Source organism: Meyerozyma guilliermondii, genomic scaffold (assembly GCF_000149425.1).
Source record: "Meyerozyma guilliermondii ATCC 6260 scaffold_6 genomic scaffold, whole genome shotgun sequence".
Classification (NCBI taxonomy): Eukaryota; Fungi; Ascomycota; class Pichiomycetes; order Serinales; family Debaryomycetaceae; genus Meyerozyma; species Meyerozyma guilliermondii.
The window spans coordinates 768635-786856 of record NW_001809795.1 but is presented as its reverse complement, the minus strand read 5'-3'; the positions used below and the strand labels follow the sequence as shown (position 1 = coordinate 786856).

At 47.7% G+C, this 18222-nt stretch overlaps 7 protein-coding genes across 7 annotated transcripts; 3 read left to right on the top strand and 4 right to left on the bottom strand. All coding sequences in view use genetic code 12, as the record gives it.

The window, feature by feature from the left end:
- Positions 1 to 60: 60 nt before the first annotated feature.
- PGUG_05041 (uncharacterized protein) lies at positions 61 to 2412 on the top strand (the record flags this gene model as incomplete). The annotated part of the gene is made up of 1 exon (XM_001483036.1): positions 61 to 2412. The coding sequence occupies one exon, from the start codon at positions 61 to 63 to the stop codon at positions 2410 to 2412; it is 2352 nt and encodes a 783-aa protein (XP_001483086.2).
- A 17-nt stretch (positions 2413 to 2429) lies between these two features.
- PGUG_05040 (uncharacterized protein) lies at positions 2430 to 5345 on the bottom strand (the record flags this gene model as incomplete). The annotated part of the gene is made up of 1 exon (XM_001483035.1): positions 2430 to 5345. One exon carries the CDS (start codon positions 5343 to 5345, stop codon positions 2430 to 2432), a length of 2916 nt encoding a protein of 971 aa, XP_001483085.2.
- Positions 5346 to 5521: 176 nt separating this feature from the next.
- DFG16 (Dfg16p) lies at positions 5522 to 6976 on the top strand (the record flags this gene model as incomplete). Its single annotated transcript, XM_001483034.1, has 1 exon — positions 5522 to 6976. The coding sequence occupies one exon, from the start codon at positions 5522 to 5524 to the stop codon at positions 6974 to 6976; it is 1455 nt and encodes a 484-aa protein (XP_001483084.2).
- Positions 6977 to 7019: 43 nt separating this feature from the next.
- HSP78 (chaperone ATPase) lies at positions 7020 to 9428 on the top strand (the record flags this gene model as incomplete). Its single annotated transcript, XM_001483033.1, has 1 exon — positions 7020 to 9428. The coding sequence occupies one exon, from the start codon at positions 7020 to 7022 to the stop codon at positions 9426 to 9428; it is 2409 nt and encodes an 802-aa protein (XP_001483083.2).
- Positions 9429 to 9493: 65 nt separating this feature from the next.
- On the bottom strand, positions 9494 to 13816 carry PAN1 (Pan1p; the record flags this gene model as incomplete). The annotated part of the gene is made up of 1 exon (XM_001483032.1): positions 9494 to 13816. The coding sequence occupies one exon, from the start codon at positions 13814 to 13816 to the stop codon at positions 9494 to 9496; it is 4323 nt and encodes a 1440-aa protein (XP_001483082.2).
- A 186-nt stretch (positions 13817 to 14002) lies between these two features.
- THI20 (trifunctional hydroxymethylpyrimidine kinase/phosphomethylpyrimidine kinase/thiaminase) lies at positions 14003 to 15682 on the bottom strand (the record flags this gene model as incomplete). The annotated part of the gene is made up of 1 exon (XM_001483031.1): positions 14003 to 15682. One exon carries the CDS (start codon positions 15680 to 15682, stop codon positions 14003 to 14005), a length of 1680 nt encoding a protein of 559 aa, XP_001483081.2.
- An 80-nt stretch (positions 15683 to 15762) lies between these two features.
- Positions 15763 to 18222, bottom strand: PGUG_05035 (AMP deaminase; the record flags this gene model as incomplete). The annotated part of the gene is made up of 1 exon (XM_001483030.1): positions 15763 to 18222. One exon carries the CDS (start codon positions 18220 to 18222, stop codon positions 15763 to 15765), a length of 2460 nt encoding a protein of 819 aa, XP_001483080.2.

Below are 18222 nucleotides of genomic sequence, written 5' to 3'. Positions count from 1 at the left end.
TTGATATGTTGTTCTCACTTGATTATCAATTCTCATTTCTGTCGCGAAAATCAACTATTGATGGATCAAGTGGAGTCTGTGACACCGGACCTAAAAGGTCTCACGGTGGACGAGGAGCCATATAAACAGATCCTCGAGGTCTTTGATCACCCAGAAACATATGAGCCAAAGAAGGGAGACTTAAACGTACTTTCAAGGTCAATTCGAGCCAAAGACGCTGCGCTGGACTTGATTCAAAGACTAAAAAATAACCCTACAACATTCATAGAGGGTCTCAGAGTACTACAGGATAACAGAGGTTTGTTCTTGTGTACGGTAATATCCGAAACAGGCACAGAACGAACTCGAGATACCGCCAAAACTGTTCTTCGTTGTCTCATCTCGTTGGTCAAAGTGTCTTCGTCTGCTCAATGGTATCTTTCAGCCTACTATCTGGTGGTAGAAAGGTTTGAGGTCACGGTGCCAGACCATTTGGATGTTCTTTTGAGTTTCATAGGCCCAGAAAATGGTTCTGAACAACTGAATTTGACGCCAATAATTCTTCTTATCACCATAAAGAGTCTTAAATTGGCCCCGAAACCCACTACAGACACTGTAACTGTCTTCGTGGAGTTTATTCTCGACGAAGACCCGGTTCGTGTCCAAAGAGCTACTTTTTTGAATTTGGTTCGAGTGTTGGAGAGCTTGTATCCACTTATGCCAGTGCCCATATCTACAATGTACATGAGTGAAAAATGCAAACAGATGCTTCTCCACCATGTTTCCAGTCTCTCAGCTTCTGTGTTGGAAGATGAACAAAACTACAGAACTGTGTGTGAAGTTTTAAGGCTAGTTAGCACATCTTGCATTGACGAAGAACTGCGAAATTTCAACGTCAAGAATTATATCCAATTCTTGATTAGTGGAACAAAACTCTCCCAGAAACCGTTCGAGGGGTTGCATTTGTTGTCCACTCTATGTATCGTCAAGTTGTGGAATAGCTTTCCCAAAAATTCCGACATCAAGAAAGAAGTTACTATCCAGCATCTCCTGTCAAATATCACCACTGCGCTCCGAGAAAACAGCAAGTATCGAGAGCATATTGTCGAGACACTAGCTTACATCTCACTTGATCGTTCTTTCAAGGAATCTTTGCGTTCAGACGCTGACAGCATTTCGATTTTAATCGATATACTCAAAAAAGCGGAGCCTCATTCGACTTTAGTATATGGAATTCTCACCACTATAGCCAACCTCGCCAAGGTAAAGACCGATACAGCGAACAACAGAAAGAAAACGGCTAGCTTCCTCAAATCTTACAGTGATCCCACATCCTCGAAGGAGGAAGACGATCAAGAGAAAGTACTCACCTTCTCAAAAGCACTTTTAGAAGACTACAAAATAGTAGAAGTATTCTCCAAATTGAAGGTGATGGCCGGAAGCGTCCAGGAATCTTCCAGCTCGATCAACCAAGTCCTTTGCATTATTTTTTCCATTTCTTGCAACAACGAGAAGAAAATCAGACAAGAACTTGTGCAGCAAGGAGCCCTAACCATAGTTTTAAACTACTTGATAACTTTCAGCAAGGTTGGTCCCACCACGCTTCCATCGAATCCCGACACTATTCTGATTGAAACCAGACTTTCAGCTTTGCGAACTTTGGCAAAAATACTTGTTTCTGTCAACCCAGCGCTTGCGTTTAAGAAGTACGATATCTCCACCAGCGTTCCGTTTCTCATTGAGCTTCTTGGACCCAACATCTCGGAGTATAATGGCATAAAAGCCAGTCGGGAACTGGACTACCTCGAGGATATGACACAGAAAGACAAGTACGAGGCTCTTATAGCTCTCACCAATGTTCTGTCTGTGGAAGATGCCAATATTAAAAAACTCATTGGATCCAAAACTTTTATTGGTTATCTAGATAACTTCATAATCGACTCTGATGCACCAAATGTTCAACGAGCCACTTGGGAACTTTTGTCCAATTTGGTGTCTGAGCCCACGATTCTCGTATACTTTTTCAATGTTGAAAAACCTGCCAATTTGCAGAGACTCGACCTTATGGTGAAAATGCTCAATTCCAGTGATGAAAAGTTGCAAACCGCAGTTGCTGGTTTGATGGCCAATGCAGCGTCTGAGTTCCAAATGGTGTCCCAAATCATCTTACAGACTCCAGACATATGGCGACAGCTCCGAGCGAACATTATAGGCATACTAAGAGACCAAGAAGAATGCCTCGATTTGGTTCATCGTGTGCTTTTCATCTTGCTTGGTGTCTCGTATGCTGCTGAAGAGCTAGGCACCGAAGAGTTGAACAAGATAAAAAGTGATAAAGAATTGAAACAAGCAGTTGCTGTTGCAATGCGGTCTACAAGCAAAGATATACGAGAGGTGGTTTTGGATGTTGTCAAGGTGGTGAGGTTCAAGTGAAGTGAGAGTTTATTTTTCTAAAACTGAATCAACTTTTGTGCCAACGTCGAGTGGTCTTCCGCCGCCTTGACAGAGTTCTTTACCTTTCCAGAAGACTTGTCGTTCTCGAGCTTCACCTTGATAGCCTTGTGGAGATTGCTAAGATAATCTGGCAACAGTGGTAACAGATTTCCAAGCGAACCAATGGAATCTTCAATTAAGCTTTCTCTGAAAGCATTGACGCCAGGGTCAATTCCATGGCGAACTATTCTAACACCAGCACAGTCTAGCGAAGGAAGACCCACGATTTCTTTCTGGAAAAAACGAACCAAATTTCTGGCTTGCTGCGAAATATGAGAAGGTAGGTCTGGCAACTCGTCCATCAATGGATCGATATCTTTTACGGAATTTATATGGTCGCCAAATAAATCCTTGATCAAGAGCTCATTGGCATCAGGATGAACCCACACAAACACCTGGGAACCATTGCACAAGATGTATACACCGGGCTGCAAAATCTTGGAGGTTGCCGGTTTGTACTCTGGAAGCGAGATGAAGTGGTTTGGGTTAGATGAGGTGTCTGGAACCATACACTCGTCGTCTTGAAGAGAGTGCAACTCTACCAATGCTGGGTACAAGGTGTAAACCAATCTTTCTACCGGCATTCTGAGCAACTGGTAGATGGAAGCGAGCCGGGCATCGGCAGATAAAGTGTTGGAGTTTCGAATAGCGGTGGTTCTGATGAGCGACAACATGTAGATGGGAAGATGTTTCAATGAGTCTGGGAAGAGCAATTGGTTTGGGGCTCCCAGCTGGTGTCGGTTGACTTCACACATGGCACGGTACTGGGTGAAAACGTCGACTAGTTTTGTATTGACCGACTCTCGAAGCTCAAGCAATCTTTGTACACCAACATGCGATACGGTTTCTCGCACTATGGTGGAAACAACCGAGTCTTCTTCCACAAAGTTGAAAACATCTTCAAGTCTCTCGCTCACGGCCAAAACTAAGTTTACGACTCTAACTTTTCGTACACCAAATGGATCGGTGTAAAGCAAAGCCGCCTGGAAATGACAGTCGTACTTGGTATCGAGCTTCCCGTCGTAAGTCATAAGAACTGTAAACGACTGGTCTTCGTGAAGAATAGGCAACACTGGATCCTGGGTTCCCATAAAGCCAGAAGCAGTAGCGTCCGACGAGGTGCCGTAGTACTGTGAAACCTGGAGTCCATTGGAGCACCGGAGCTTCAACTGACCTTGGTATCCGCGGCACTTGTTCACGCAGCTCACAAACTGGGCTGAAACCACTTTGCTGTCTCGCTCAAAATTGAAGTCGGGAAACCGGTACACAGACCCACCAGAAATGGAGCAGAGCCACCCTATGTTGGAGAGATCCACCGACGAAGGTGTAACCACAATTGTGTCGAGTCCTACATTCAGCAGAATAAAGTCTTTGGCGAGAAGTTTGTAGTAGTCGTTGTCTGGAGTGAACACCACTTTTTCCAACTCTGGAGAAAGAAGCTTGCCCACGGCCCGATTGTCTTTGAACCGGAGACTGCCAGGGCCCCAGGATGGAAGCGTCGAAAGAAGCGAGGTGATTTTTCCTCCTCCAACACTTTGAAGACAAAGCATGGCGGTGCGACAGGCGGCTGCAAAACATGGCTCGGGGTCAGCATAAACGTTGTTTTCCATCAGTAACAGCTCCAAGTTTTCAAGCATGTTCTCTATAACATGTCTGCTTTCCTCGGGGTCGGCAAAAAGCCCGTCGCTGAGCGGCACGAAAGGGTCTTCGAGGTCCGACGAAATGCTGATTTGTGTGGTGGAAAGTGACGGCGAAAGATTGTAGAACTGGAGTCGACGGTCAAACGTGATGATACAAACACGGGAGTTGAACGTTTCTGCTTCACCGTAAAGTGCAAGACGAATGGCATCGGCGAAAAGTGTCGGCAAGTTTTGACGAATGCTCTGTTCGCTTACATCGATAAGAAATACATGGTGAAGAACTTGAGGTATAACTTCCGGGCCTCCCACATTGTAGCTCTTGGGAACCAAGATATCGTACACTCCTTTGTGGAGTTCTGGTCGAATTGCAACATCTACTCGAGTACCGGTTTGTGGGTTTATCATCGACGAATAGTCCGAAGGAACAGTATTATTCGGAAACTGGCAGATATTACACACGAACCGGTAATTGGGAGTATGCTGCATGGCCGGGTTCATGTAGGTACGACATCTTCGACACCTAACGGGACCTATATCTAGAGCATCTGCACCTGGAACATCACCAAGTTGCGTCATATCCACCACCGGAATTGGCTCTTCTGTTTCCAATAACGGTGCAAAAGGACGAATTGTGACAGCCATAGGAAGCTTGGTGGCAGCTCGAAGCTGTTCGGATTCTGGAACATTATACATGGTGGAACGAATAAATTTTCCAGATGCGGTTCCTTGGTCAACCGTATGAATTTGAGTGCCGGCAGTTGGAGGAACCACATTATGAAACGTGTAGAACGACTTGTACGGTTCCAGATCCACTGATGTCATATACTCCTTCTGATGATTGTACCTGTTTGTCTGGATCGAGAGATCGTTCTGAGATGGATTTGCAACCGCTGCAGGTACAGGGTGCGATGCATGCATAGGAGATGCATTATCGCCGTAGGGCGCAGCAAATGAAGAAGTCGATGGTGAAGAAACCGAGGGTGTTTGTTGATGAAGAACCGAGGGTGAATTGTTGACGGTTGGTGGGGTCGGAAATGCCAGTTCGGGACCGGTGCTGAAGTCGGTATGAAACGCACGTGCAGACCGCTTCTTCCGTGACTTTCCGTCGAGCGACACCTGGCCAAGCTGGCCGGCCAATTGGTGGGGGTCCATCGGATCTGTTGTGGTGAATACAAATCGAAGTGATGCACGCCCGAACACCAAAACCGGTACGGATCCCGATCCAGACACCATCTTATCTCAGGTTCAAGGTCAGGCACTGCAATTTGAAGTAGCATATAAATTATTTTCTAGGCGTTTTTAGGTGCTTTAAACGATATCTTTGAAATCAGTGGACTCCAAAGTACCCACAAGTTGATTTTTGCAGCTTAGTTTCAACTTTTGGAGCTTTTTCCGCCTTTTCCATTCAAATGGGGCTCCGAGATTTGGACATAAAAGACTTGGATCCGCTTGTAGGGAACTGTTCTGTGTACTCACTTGCTGGCGGATCGATCAGGTTTCAAGACTACTACAATGGAACGTGGCTGAAGAATTATACCACCGAATTTCTTCCGGCTTACTATACTACCAATTGCTCTGTGGACAAATTATCAGCAGTTCTAGATGAATATTTCAACAACCAGGAGTCGTGGGAGCAATGGACGAACGGTTTGAGTCCCCCCTTTAGCCAAAGAGACAACGGCGACGCATTTGTGGCACTTCTTTTCACGCTATCTGGAGTCTGTGTTTCGCTATGGATGCTCACACTTTTATTATACTTGCTGCCTCGCCATAAACGAAAACCCCTTCTTACCCAGCTTACCACCGTGTTCTCGTCTGTGGTTTGTACGGTATTGCTTACTCAGGTGACCGAGCTGGCTCGGGACGAGTATTATAACGACACTCTAGATATCTTTGTTTTTCGAGAAGTCATGTTTCGGACACAAGCTTACCGAGTTTGCAATGTGATTGCGGTGCTTCTTGTCCATCTTTCTCACTTACAAATTGTCATGCGGATTACACGGCTGTGGTTCAAATATGCTATGACGGTGGGGGGCAGCGTGCTCATCGTAGTGTTCACCGTGTTGCACGGCGTGTTTGAAATCAAGTATGACGACGCTGATGCTGTCGTAGACGGTCCAGACAACTCGGAACTTGTTTCTTCTTATGCCTGGCGTGCTTCTATCGTGTCTGTTCATCTGGTGCTCCAATTCTGGTTCATGGCTGCGTTGTTCAAATTCACATTTTTGGACAAAAATCCTCGTAAAATCAGCTACGCCTTGCCCACTTTGGGCTTGGGCTTGTTCACATGGGCCCTCATCCTTATCATATTCGTGGTCTACTTGCTTTCAGTGACAACATTTCGTCACCAATGGTGGGTGCGATTATGGCTCGACCAATTACCCTCACTTTTGGATGTTGCCCTTCTCACCATAGCTTGGGAATGGATCTACAACATCGCCCAGCTCGAAAAGAAGCAAGAACTTATCGGAGTTCTCGGCCGACGTATGAGTTCCGATGATGTAGCCAGCAACCTGGGAACCCTGCCCCCAACGGCGTGGTGGAAAAAAAGAAAGCTGACTTGGCCAAACGCCACGAAATGGCTGGTGACTCCAAGCTCAGAAGACCAGCCCATCGAAATCCACCAAATTGATCCACCTACAGCCTCCAATGAAGATTCAAATTTGCACCCACTAAATCAGGATCGGGTCCCGGTTCCAGACCTGCATACAGCCGACGCTGTTTCTGTCAATTCCGGCTCGACAATCAGCTACAATGTAAGCATGGCATCTTCATCCTCCAGCAATAATGCCTCCACACAACCCCCACCTTTTGTCCCCCACCCTGGTTACTCCACGGAAGACTACTGGCACGAAAAGTCCTAGATGGTTCTCGAAAATTCCTCCGTACTGCAGATAAGCGCGGGTCATGATCGCGAATGGTGATAAAAATGGCATCTTTATCGGAAAGGTCGCAAGGCTAATGTTACGTGCTAATAAACTTGCTGGACAATTGGCGTTAAGGAGAGCAGCCACTCCCGTCAGGATGGGTCTGGCTGCAATAATTGCTACTCGTCTATTGAAGAACCAAGTTCAAACTTCAAAATTGGCGCCTTTTCAAGCTCCTTCAATTCGCTTCTTTCACTCTTCCCCAAGTTCTAGAATGCAAATGTCCATGAATAAAGAAGAGCAGGATGACAGACCGGCATTGGAAAAGTATGGAACCGATCTCACGAAGCTAGCACAGGATGGAAAGCTCGATCCCGTGATTGGAAGAGATGAGGAAATCAGAAGAACCATTCAAATTCTCTCCCGGCGAACCAAAAACAACCCAGTTTTGATAGGTAACGCTGGTACGGGTAAAACAGCAGTTATGGAGGGCTTGGCACAGCGGATATTGAAGGGAGAGGTTCCCGAGAGCATGAAGAACAAGAAGATCATTACGCTTGATTTGGCAGGAATCATCTCGGGAGCAAAGTTCCGGGGTGATTTCGAGGCCAAGCTCAAACAGATATTGAAAGAAGTGGAGGAACAGCAAGGAAAGGTCATTCTTTTCGTGGACGAACTCCACCTTTTGATGGGGTTGGGTAAAGCAGAAGGATCCATAGACGCTTCCAATTTGCTCAAACCAGCCTTAGCCCGTGGAAAATTGTCACTTTGTGGTGCCACAACAATTGAGGAGTACCGTAAGTACGTCGAGAAAGATGCTGCTTTGGCTCGTCGTTTTTCGGCTGTCACTGTGAATGAACCCACTCCCGAAGACACAATTTCCATTCTCAGAGGTTTAAAGGAACGTTACGAAGTACACCATGGTGTTCGTATCACCGATAGTGCATTGGTGACGGCAGCGCTTTACTCGCACAGGTATATCACCGACAGATTTTTGCCCGACAAGGCTATCGACTTGGTTGACGAGGCTTGCTCTACTCTTCGTTTGCAACACGAATCTCGGCCTGATGCCATCACGCAGTTGGACAGACAAATAATGACGATTCAGATCGAGTTGGAGTCGTTGCGCAAAGAGGAGGACCAACTTTCCGTGGATCGCAAGAACAAACTCGAAGAGGAATTGAAGGCCAAACAAGCCGAACTCGAAGAGTTCACAAAACAGTGGGAGCTGGAAAAGCAGAGTATTGACGAGGTCAAGAACGCCAAAATGGAATTGGAACAGGCCCGTTTCGACTTGGACCATAGTCAACGTTCTGGTGACTACGGTCGTGCAAGTGAGTTACAATATCTGACAATTCCACACTTAGAGCAACGTCTTAAGGAGCTCACCGAGTCAGAAACAGCCGCCAAGAGCTCAACATTGTTACATGACTCTGTCACTTCCGACGATATTGCCAATGTGATTTCTAAAATGACTGGCATTCCCGTCACAAACTTGATGAAGGGAGAAAAGGACAAGTTACTCGACATGGAAATACTTTTGAAACAGAAAGTTGTGGGTCAAGACGAAGCCATCCATGCTGTCGCAGATGCTGTGCGTTTGCAGCGTGCTGGATTGACCAGCGACAAACGTCCTATAGCTTCTTTTATCTTCCTTGGTCCAACTGGTACTGGTAAGACTGAGCTCACAAAGAGCCTTGCGGAGTTTTTGTTCAACGATAAGTCGTCGGTGGTTCGGTTTGACATGTCTGAGTTTCAGGAGAAGCATACCGTTTCTCGTTTGATTGGATCACCCCCTGGATATGTTGGATACGAAGAAAGCGGAGAATTGACAGAAGCTGTACGGAGGAAACCATATGCTGTTGTCTTGTTTGACGAGTTTGAAAAAGCACACCCTGATGTTTCCAAGCTTTTGTTGCAGGTCTTGGACGAAGGATCTTTGACGGACAGCCACGGAAAACACATTGATTTCCGCAACACTATCATCGTCATGACCTCCAATATCGGACAAGAACTTCTCCTTGCTGACAAAGAAGGAGGAGATGACGGCAAGATTGGACCAGAGACAAGAACCGCAATTACTGAATTGTTGAAGCAGTACTACCCACCAGAATTCTTGAATCGTCTCGATGACGTCTTGTTGTTCAACCGGTTGTCCAAGAAGTCGTTGCGCAACATTCTTGATATCCGTCTTTTGGAGATAGGCGATAGGTTAAGTGACCGCCGTATCAAGCTTCGGTTGACGGAAGATGCAAAGATGTTGTTATGTGATTTGGGATATGATAGGGTTTACGGTGCAAGACCTTTAAACAGAGTGTTGCAAAAGAAGCTTTTGAACCCATTGGCTAAAATGTTGATTCAGGGTCAAGTTCGCGAAGGAGAAGAAGTGGAGGTGAAGGCAGAGAATAGCGAGCTAGTTGTTGTTCCCAACCACACAGAAGCAAAATGAAAGATTGATTCATCATCTACATATCTTGTAAATAGTTGACGATTAACGAAATGTATAACTTTTAACTAATCTACTACTCGACCAACGGTTGCGCCATCAGCAATACGTTTTTGGCTATCATCAACCTTTTTTAACGACTTTCCTCCAGTAATCTGCCCTAAAAGAGCACCGATGTTTGGCGCACCTCCTGGAGGACCGCCAGGCGATGGAGCGGGAGCCAGTGGAGGAGCGGCGGGGGCCATTGGCGGTGGAGGAGGAACCGCCAGTGGGGCAGAAGGAGGTGGTGGTGGTGGCGGTGCGGGAGGGGCATTCGATGATTCCGTGGGGAATAACGAAGGTGGAGGAGGTGGTGGAGGAGGAACTTGCAGAGGAATTGGGGGTGGAGGAGGAGCATCCTCCACCGTAGCAGCGAAAGACTGAGGAGGTGGAGGAATCGACTGTGGAATTGGAGGAACATCTGTCACAGGTTCCGGAATGTGTTGAGTAGGCACTGGAGGAGGCAGAGGAGCCATTGATGGTTCAAAGTTATTTCCAAAGTCAAAGTCATCATGGTCATTGGCAGCTTCAGCCAGTGGAGTCCCCCACTCATCATCGGAATCGGTTTCTTTAGAGGAGGCTGCTGAAATAGGTGGAGGAACACTTGCGGGTGGAGCGGCTGGAACCGGGGGTGGGGCAACCTCCGTAGGTGGGGGAACCTCCGCGGTTTCTTTAGACCCGGTTTCCTCCTTTTCAATCGTGGGGGCTCTTGGTGGAGGAGCCATTCCCCCAAACAACATGCTTGCGAGCCTAGCAGCACCAGCTCGATTTGGACCGTCGTCGTCACTCGAATTGTCGTCGGAATCGCTCCAGTCGTCAGATCCAAGTCCTCTCTGAGAGTCCCGCTGAGCAGCTGCCTTCTTAGGATCAATAGTGGGTGTTTGGGTGGGCTTGAAGAATGGATTATTGTTCTTGGAAAATGGGTTTGCCTTGCTTTGAGCGGAAGTCAGAACTAAATCCGGTTTTGGAGCTTGTTCAGTTGGAGTAGCTTCAGGTTTGGAAGCAGTTTGTTCAGATTCCCCAGATTTTTCTTCTTCAGTTTTGGGAACTTCTTCAGATTGTGAAATTGGCTGAGTCGACGATTTCACACTTCCATTCGTATAAGTCGGAACACTAGTGACAGGCTCTTCGTCGCTGTCTTCTTCCTTGTTCATTTCTTCCATTTCTCTCTTCAACCGAGCCAATCTCTCTTCTTTTTCTTTTTTCTTGCGGAGCCTTCTTTCCTCCATTTCTTGCTTCTGCTTCATCAAGGCGGCGTACTCTTCATCCTCCAGGTCGTCCTCAGGCGCTGGAGGAATAGCTGGAGAAGGAATGGCTGGAGCTTGAGAAGAAGAAGGAATGGCTGGAGGAACAGAAACTTTTTGTGGTTCTGCCTTTGAAGTTTGAGACGTACTCTTTGTGTTAGTTTCTCTTTGAGTCTCGGTTTCTTTGGGGGTTTCAATCTCTTGGGGCTTAGGTGCCTCCACTGGCTCTTTGGGTACTTCAGGTGCCTTGGAACCTGTCTCTTTTCTACGAGTGATACCCAACTTTGCAAGCCTCTCATTCATCCGTTTTTCTGCTTGAGCCTTGATGTAAGCGGCCCTGTCTTCTGGACTCAGGTATGACGAATAAGTAGCTGGCTGAGCAGGCTGAGTCTGAACAGATTGAGTAGACTGGGACTGAGACTGAGTGGACTGAGCAGATTGAGACTGAGACTTTGTTGGCTGAGTATACGGAGACTGAGTTTTTTCATTTCTTCCATTCTTGCTTCCCTCACTCTTTGGCAAGCTCCTGATAAAAGCAGCTACATCGCTGCTAACTCCCTGTCCCTTCTCCCACTTCTCATAGCTGTCTTCGCGAGTGGTGGACTGTAACGCAGAAATACACCCATCTTCGAGATCCTTGATGCTGCCACTGATTTCCTCAATCATCTTTCTTTGCTGGTCGCCGAGGTTCTTTGCATCTTCTGTTGCCTTGGCGAGCTGGTCGTCCACAGCTGTATCGGTAGAACCGGTTTTTGCACCAGAAAGTGCCGCCATTCTTCGTTTCAAAAGCTGTTTCGACTTGAACTTTTTTCTATCGTAGTCGGTGACCTCGCCGTTGGGTCCGGTTCCAACTATGTCTGCGTCAGACGCTTCTGGAGCCCAATCAGGGTGTTCTTTTTGCAACCGCAATTTTGCAACTTTCATTTGGCGACTGCAAATTTCGTTATTGACGACATGGATGTTGGAAATCAATTTCGGCATCTTGTCTTGGGTCAAATGGCGCAACCGGTCAAGAAGCTGAACCTTTTCCTCGTGCAGCCCCGAAATTCCACTGGATTCAAGTTTATTGTGGGCCTGCAAAATGCGAAACTTAAGAGACTCGATCTCTCGTTCGTTCCATTCCCGGTCCCGCTGGCTCAAAACAGACGAGTCTCTGTCCTCGGAGTCCATAGCGTCCAAAAGAATCTTTTTCTCCCGGATCTCTTTCTTAAGCTGTTCAATTGACATGGTTCCAGAACCTGACCCCGAAGAAGAGTCCGACTTTTTTCTGTGTCTGGCCGTCGAAACATACCCCACGTCGTCGTCGTCGTGCTTGTACAACGAGCTGGACGTCTGTGTGCGCTTGGGCTTATTGTTTCCACCTCTTAAAGAATTTTTAAGTGAATCCATGGATTCTTGGATGTGTTTTTTCGACGGAGGAATGAGTTCTGGGGGTAACCGTAATGGAAGATCAAAGCCATTTAACCGTCTGTAAACAAGATGCATGGCCACCGAGAACTCGTCCTTGTTTAGCTTTCCCTTATTGTCTCCATCTGCCAAATTCCAGATAGTTTCAAGGTCCGGACGAGCCAAGCCGGACTTGCCAAAAATGCCTATGGCTGTTTCTCCGTCAATAAACCCTTGGCGCAGTTTATCCCACGCCTGGAAAATGCCATCGTAGATCAGTTTCTCCTGTTTGGTTATGGCCCACGTTACGTTAGTTTTGAGCGAACCTCCCATAGCATTTTGAAGGTTATTGGACGATAATTGAGTGTTCGGAAGAAAATGTTGTTCCATTGCAGAAAGCCCCGGAATGCCGCCTGTAGGCGTGGAAACAAACCCCCATTGTCCGGGTTTGCCTGTAGGCTGCAGCAGAAGGCCGGTTGGTTGCGGCTGAAACCCAGTTGATTGTGGTTGAAACCCGGTTCCTTGCGGCTGAATCGTTCCTTGCAGCTGAAACCCTGTTCCTTGCAGCTGTAGTGGCTGATATCCGGTCCCTTGTTGCTGCAATGGAGGTTGATATCCGGTTCCTTGCTGCTGCAATGGAGGTTGATACCCGGTTCCTTGCTGCTGCAATGGGGGTTGATATCCGGTATTTTGCTGTTTGAGTGGCTGATATCCGGTTCCTTGCTGTTGGAGCGGTGGCTGATATCCGGTATTTTGGCGGCCAACTGACGACTGAAACCCGGTGTTTTGCAGCTGGAGAGGTTGCGGCGGCTGATACCCCGTATTTTGCCGCTGAAGTCCGGCCGGAACTAATCCGGCAGTCTGCTGCGGCTGAAGTGGAATGAGCGACCCACCACCGGTTCTCTGAGCTGTAATCTGACCACCGGTTCTTTGCGCAGGCATCTGCGGTGGTTGAAATCCGGTGAGCTGCGGCTGGAATGAAGTCGAAGGTGCAGCTGGAGCGTCCATCCACGACGTCTTTTCCTCGGTTCCCAAGCTGGCAAATGGGGTGTTGGCCAAGATCTTGGAAGGATCCTCGGGCACCGAAAAACTGATGGCATCAACGAAACTTTGCACCTCATTGGACCATTTTTCCGGTAATACCGAGGGAAGTGGTTCGGATTTCAATGCCAAGTTGCATAAATGCAAACTAAGGGCGAATTCCGGGAATAAAAGTGAACCGGATTTATTGGTATCGGAAAGTGACCAAATTTCCGCCAATGTTACCGGTGGTAAACCGGATCGAAGTAGAATGTCCCTAGCTGCATCGCCAGAAATCGCCGTTTCACCTTTCCGTACGGCGGTCCGGAATAAGTGCTCGAATTTCGACTGGTCGGAAGCGGTGATGAATGAAAGTCGTATATTGGGGATCTTCAATTCGGTATTCGTTTCCGCCGATTGTTGCTGAAATCCGGTTTGTTGGGGCTGGAAACCGGTTTGCTGCACTTGAAACCCTGTCTGGTATGAGGTTTGCGGCACCAGATACCCGGTTGCCTGCGGTTGAAAGCCGGTTTGTTGAGGTTGAAACCCCGGTTGCTGGTACGTGGGCTGCTGCTGGTAATATCCAGTCGATTGGAATTGCAGTTGCGGCATCGCGTTTCCGCCAGTTGCATTGAACCCATATCCGGTCTGCTGTGGCTGCTGCGGGGCGCCGTAGCTGGGTTGCTGGTATGGATTGTACATGACGGTGGGGGGAGTGAACAAGTTGAGATTCGGCACAGGTGCATGTGTGCAGGACGGCTCACATTTGCAACTACTTTATTAGTGGAGTTTCCTTCTGAAGTTTTCTGAAGTTTACTGAATTTTATTTGGAAATTTGTCTTCAGTTGATCCTCTTTGTAGACTGATTCTATACTTTTTTATGCTTATCTATTTATTTTCTTTTATAACTTCATCCCAAAATCCGATTTCAAGCTCAACCACGTCCAGAAACATCTTTACCAATTCGTCCATTCTCGTGACACTTATGGTCTGGTTCTTCACCAATGCGTCTATCGCATCCATTCCTTCCTTGTGGGCCAGAAAATACCATTCTGAGTTGTAATCCGAGAGCCAATTATCGTAAATTTCACTTTCAGCTGTCGAGCTCAAAACTCCCAAACTTCCGTCGTGGTTTTCACGCACCTGATTTCCGTATATTCCAGCCTCATAGTACCCATGAAGGCACGGAGCAAGCGCTACTTTGATCCCCAAGAAATCCTCGTGGCGGGAAACTTTTATAAGGTAGTCGCAGTAGGCTAAGCAAGCAGGACCAGGATGAAGTTCGATGTCAAGATCACTATCACGTTCGTAATCGATATGGTATTTGTCACAGAGCTTCTGCTTGTGCCGTTCTATCTCCTCAACCACAGAACCAATGATATCAGCTTGGGCTTTGGTCTGTTTGTACGACGGTGCTACGCCGGCTGCGAGCCCGTGCATTTGAGCATAGTTGGCAAGATAGTAGTAATCTTGCTTCAAGTAGTAAAGAAACCGGGAAAATTCGAGCTGGTTGGTTGCCAATAACTTCAAAAATGGGTGTTCAGTGTACCGTTTCCACCCATCACGAACTTTGGGGTGCAGTTTCAAGTACTCGAACAATGTCTTGTCTCCCAAAATTTCAGCCACAGGAACTTTTGAGCTGGTCAAAACTCGATCTATAGACTCACAAGGAACCACCGTGTGGTTAAGTGGTCCGTTACCTCGTCCGAGCTTTTCAAAGTTACTCATAGCATGGTGAATGTAGTCAAGAGCGAGCGGAACTGCTTCTTCGACGGGCCGGTTCAACGCTATATGGGCAGAAAGCGCCGAAGCCAAAGTGCACCCCGAGCCATGGTTATCTTTGGTGTCGATGTAATGAGACTCGAAGACGGTTAATTTTCCGTTTTGGTTGAGAAAATCATAGATTCGACGTTCACTTTCACCAGAGAACCCAGGAATATGGCCGCCTTTTACCAAAAGATTATCGCATTTGAGGGCATTTCGGAGCTCTAGCACAAATCTTTTACCCTCCTCTATGCTGTTTATGGAGCCGTCCGTCTTCAAATTGACCGCTTTGGCCAACTCAAGCGCTTCAAGGTAGTTGGGAGTCACCAAAAAAGAACCCAGAATAAGTCGAAGATAACTAGCCATTGAGTCTTCGCTCATCAACCGCGCACCACTAGTGCTCACCATGACGGGATCCACCACCAACTTGATCCCAAGCGAGTCCACCTCGTCCCGAATATTGGCAAGTTCCTCGAGTGCTGCTGGAGTGAGCATTCCGGTCTTGATTGCCCGAAGCGGACTTTTCGCAGCCACGTCCTTGCGGCCGAAATCGTCCATTACCGCATCCAAAATGCCCCGGATTGTGGCCCCGGAAGTCTCCACGATCGATCGCACCCCCTGGGTGTTCTGAACAGTAATTGCAGCGATACAAGTAGCTCCATACACTTTGTGGGCAGAAAGGGTCTTGAGATCGGCCTCAATTCCGGCCCCACCAGAACTGTCACTTCCGGCCACTACGAGCACCACTGGAAGCTGTGTATGGGCAGCGGCGCCTACCGGACGAAGCTTGACCGTGTCAGACATCCAATTGAGCAATGAAGTGCAGTGAATTTATGGTTTAGTTATATAAAAGATGGGGTGGTGTGTCACGTGACCGTATGCGCTTACGAGGATTTTTTGAGCCCAGTGTAGTGGTTCATCAAGTGGAGTTCGCTCTGGAGGGTGTGTTCTCTGTACTCCACTCTGATATCGGGCACGTTCGTCTTTTCCAAATCGTTGCCCTCGACGCCTCTTTTTTTGTAGTTTTTGCCGATCCAGTGTTTCTTGACCGAATCTTCCCATCCGGATTGGAGCACCGAGTTCCGGGCAAGTTCACACATATCGACACTGGAGAGTTTGTAGATCTGAGCGGCCACCGAGTATTCTTCAATGAGCGGTTCCTTGGTGTATGAGAACTGCAACGGGTCGTCGGTGGACAACGAGACGTTCATTCCTCGTTTGAAAAACGAGTAAAATGGATTCTTGTCGTAGGTCAAGAAGAGCGCATTATTGGAAAGCGGCAGCATGGCCAAACCGATTTGGTCAAGAAAGTAGAGGTACTGGAGAAATGGAACTTTCCGCAAAAGAATGCCGTGGGAAATCGAATGGGCCGTCAAAAAAGCACTCAGCAAATGATGGGGGTCTCCTGCTTCTCCACAATGGGGCCGAAGAACCAACGTGTTGAAGCCCCGGCGCAACCGAAGCTGGTTAAGAGATACCAAGTTGGCATAAAGATAGTAGAGATAGTAGGAGTATGGCGGGTTCGTAGGGAGGTCCCAATGGGTGCAAGGAGGAAACTTGCGCAGGGGAAACGGGCGGTCTTGTTTCAGCTCGTCGTCAACGGAGTCGAAACCCACCACTCTTTGGAGAAAGACATGGAGTTTTGGGTGAGATTGCGGGTTGATCAGCACCTCGAAGAGCGGTTCAAACAAGTTTCTCATAATATCGTAGAAGGTTCCAATGGTGTGGCTCTTTTTGTACACATCGTAGAGCCGAGGAACCTGGATGAGCCACCGGACATTATGGCTAAAAAGCTTGTTATCGACAATCCACGCCGCTAGTTTGTCCCATTCCGAAATCGACCGGCCATACACCGAGATTCGGAGCTCGTTCATCTGGTATTTGGAACTTTCAAGGTCTTCGAATACCTGCTGGGTGAGCTCAGCAAGGTACAGCCCGTTGATAAAGTTGTCGGTTTTGAGGAAAATTTCCCTTAGACGCGACTCGCCGATGGGGTTGTACTTCAAGTTGAACTTGTCAAACCGGTGGAACGTATCGGTGTGGGCATGCATGTCCAAAGTGTCGATGGAGAGGTCGTAGCCGGTCAAATTGAGCGACTCGAAAACCTCTTTCAATGTCAAGATTTTGCCGTCCCGGAAAATCACCTGCTCGTCGGGACACGTCTTGAGTTTGTACTTGATGTAGCGCAAGAGATGTTTCTGGTTCATACAGGCCGAATGGTGGATATGAGTGTCCACCTTCCGCACATTGTAGAAATCTCGATGAGGATTCCGTTTTGATTTTTTGTTCTCTTCAAATTCGTTGAGAAGGTAGTACAAGTTCCATTTGGTTTCCAAGTACTCGAGACGCTTAAAAGCGAACGATTTTGATGGTCCGTCCGATGAAATCCGGTTGATTTTGTCGAGATCCAAATAGTAATCGCGGAGAGTTGGCGGGTCTACAATAGCCGAATCCGAGTCTTTGAGGTATACTTTGAATACTCCTTCGTCGCTAACCTTGGTGGTAATTCCGTCGTCAATTTGGGGGATTTTACACATGGAAAAATCAAACTTTTCCTCCTCGGGGTTTTTATGTTGAACTTGATTAAATCGGTTTTTGGATTTGTAGGTTGGCGCAGGCGGCGGCGGATAAATAGTCCAACCATCCTGATTTTTTGGGTTTAACGCATCGTCTTGCACCGAAATCTGCATGTACCGGTGGCGCGTGTCCAAGCAGCTCTTCACGTTCTGAAAAAGCTCAATCAACTCATCCGAGGCGTACTCTTCCGGGAATGCATTGGCAGATGCGGCAGCCACCAGACCGGAACCATGCACATGAGACGCTGCCGACGGAGTTGGGTGCGTCTCAATATCCCCGGTATTACCCTCGATATTACTACCAGAGCTGCCACCGGCACTACCACCGACACTACCACCGCCACTTTCACCTCCGAGGGCAGCTTCTAGGTCGAATGTTCGGTGGGGAAAATCGATGACACTTTGACGGCGCCGAACTGGCGACGGATGTTCCTGGCCATGAAGCGCCTCGAACGTGCGAACCTTGAGATCGTGGTCCTTTATGAACCGGTCTTCTGTCGGCGAATAATGGGCCGAATTGAAATTCCGAGGCTCTTCGTCGGCCAGGTCGTAATTGGCGTCCATTTTGATGGTCGGTTTAAGCAACTCCGTAATGAGATGTGTAGATGGTGCAGGAACAGCCGCACCTGCATGCGCGGCTGCAAACCCGAAATCACCACCACCAAACCGGATCTCTCTTTCTGCAAGAGCGGAAGTTGCCAGAATGCCTATAAAAGGACCGCTTCCCCCTTCTTCACTCTTTTTTTTGTGTCCTTCTTCTCTTTTCAT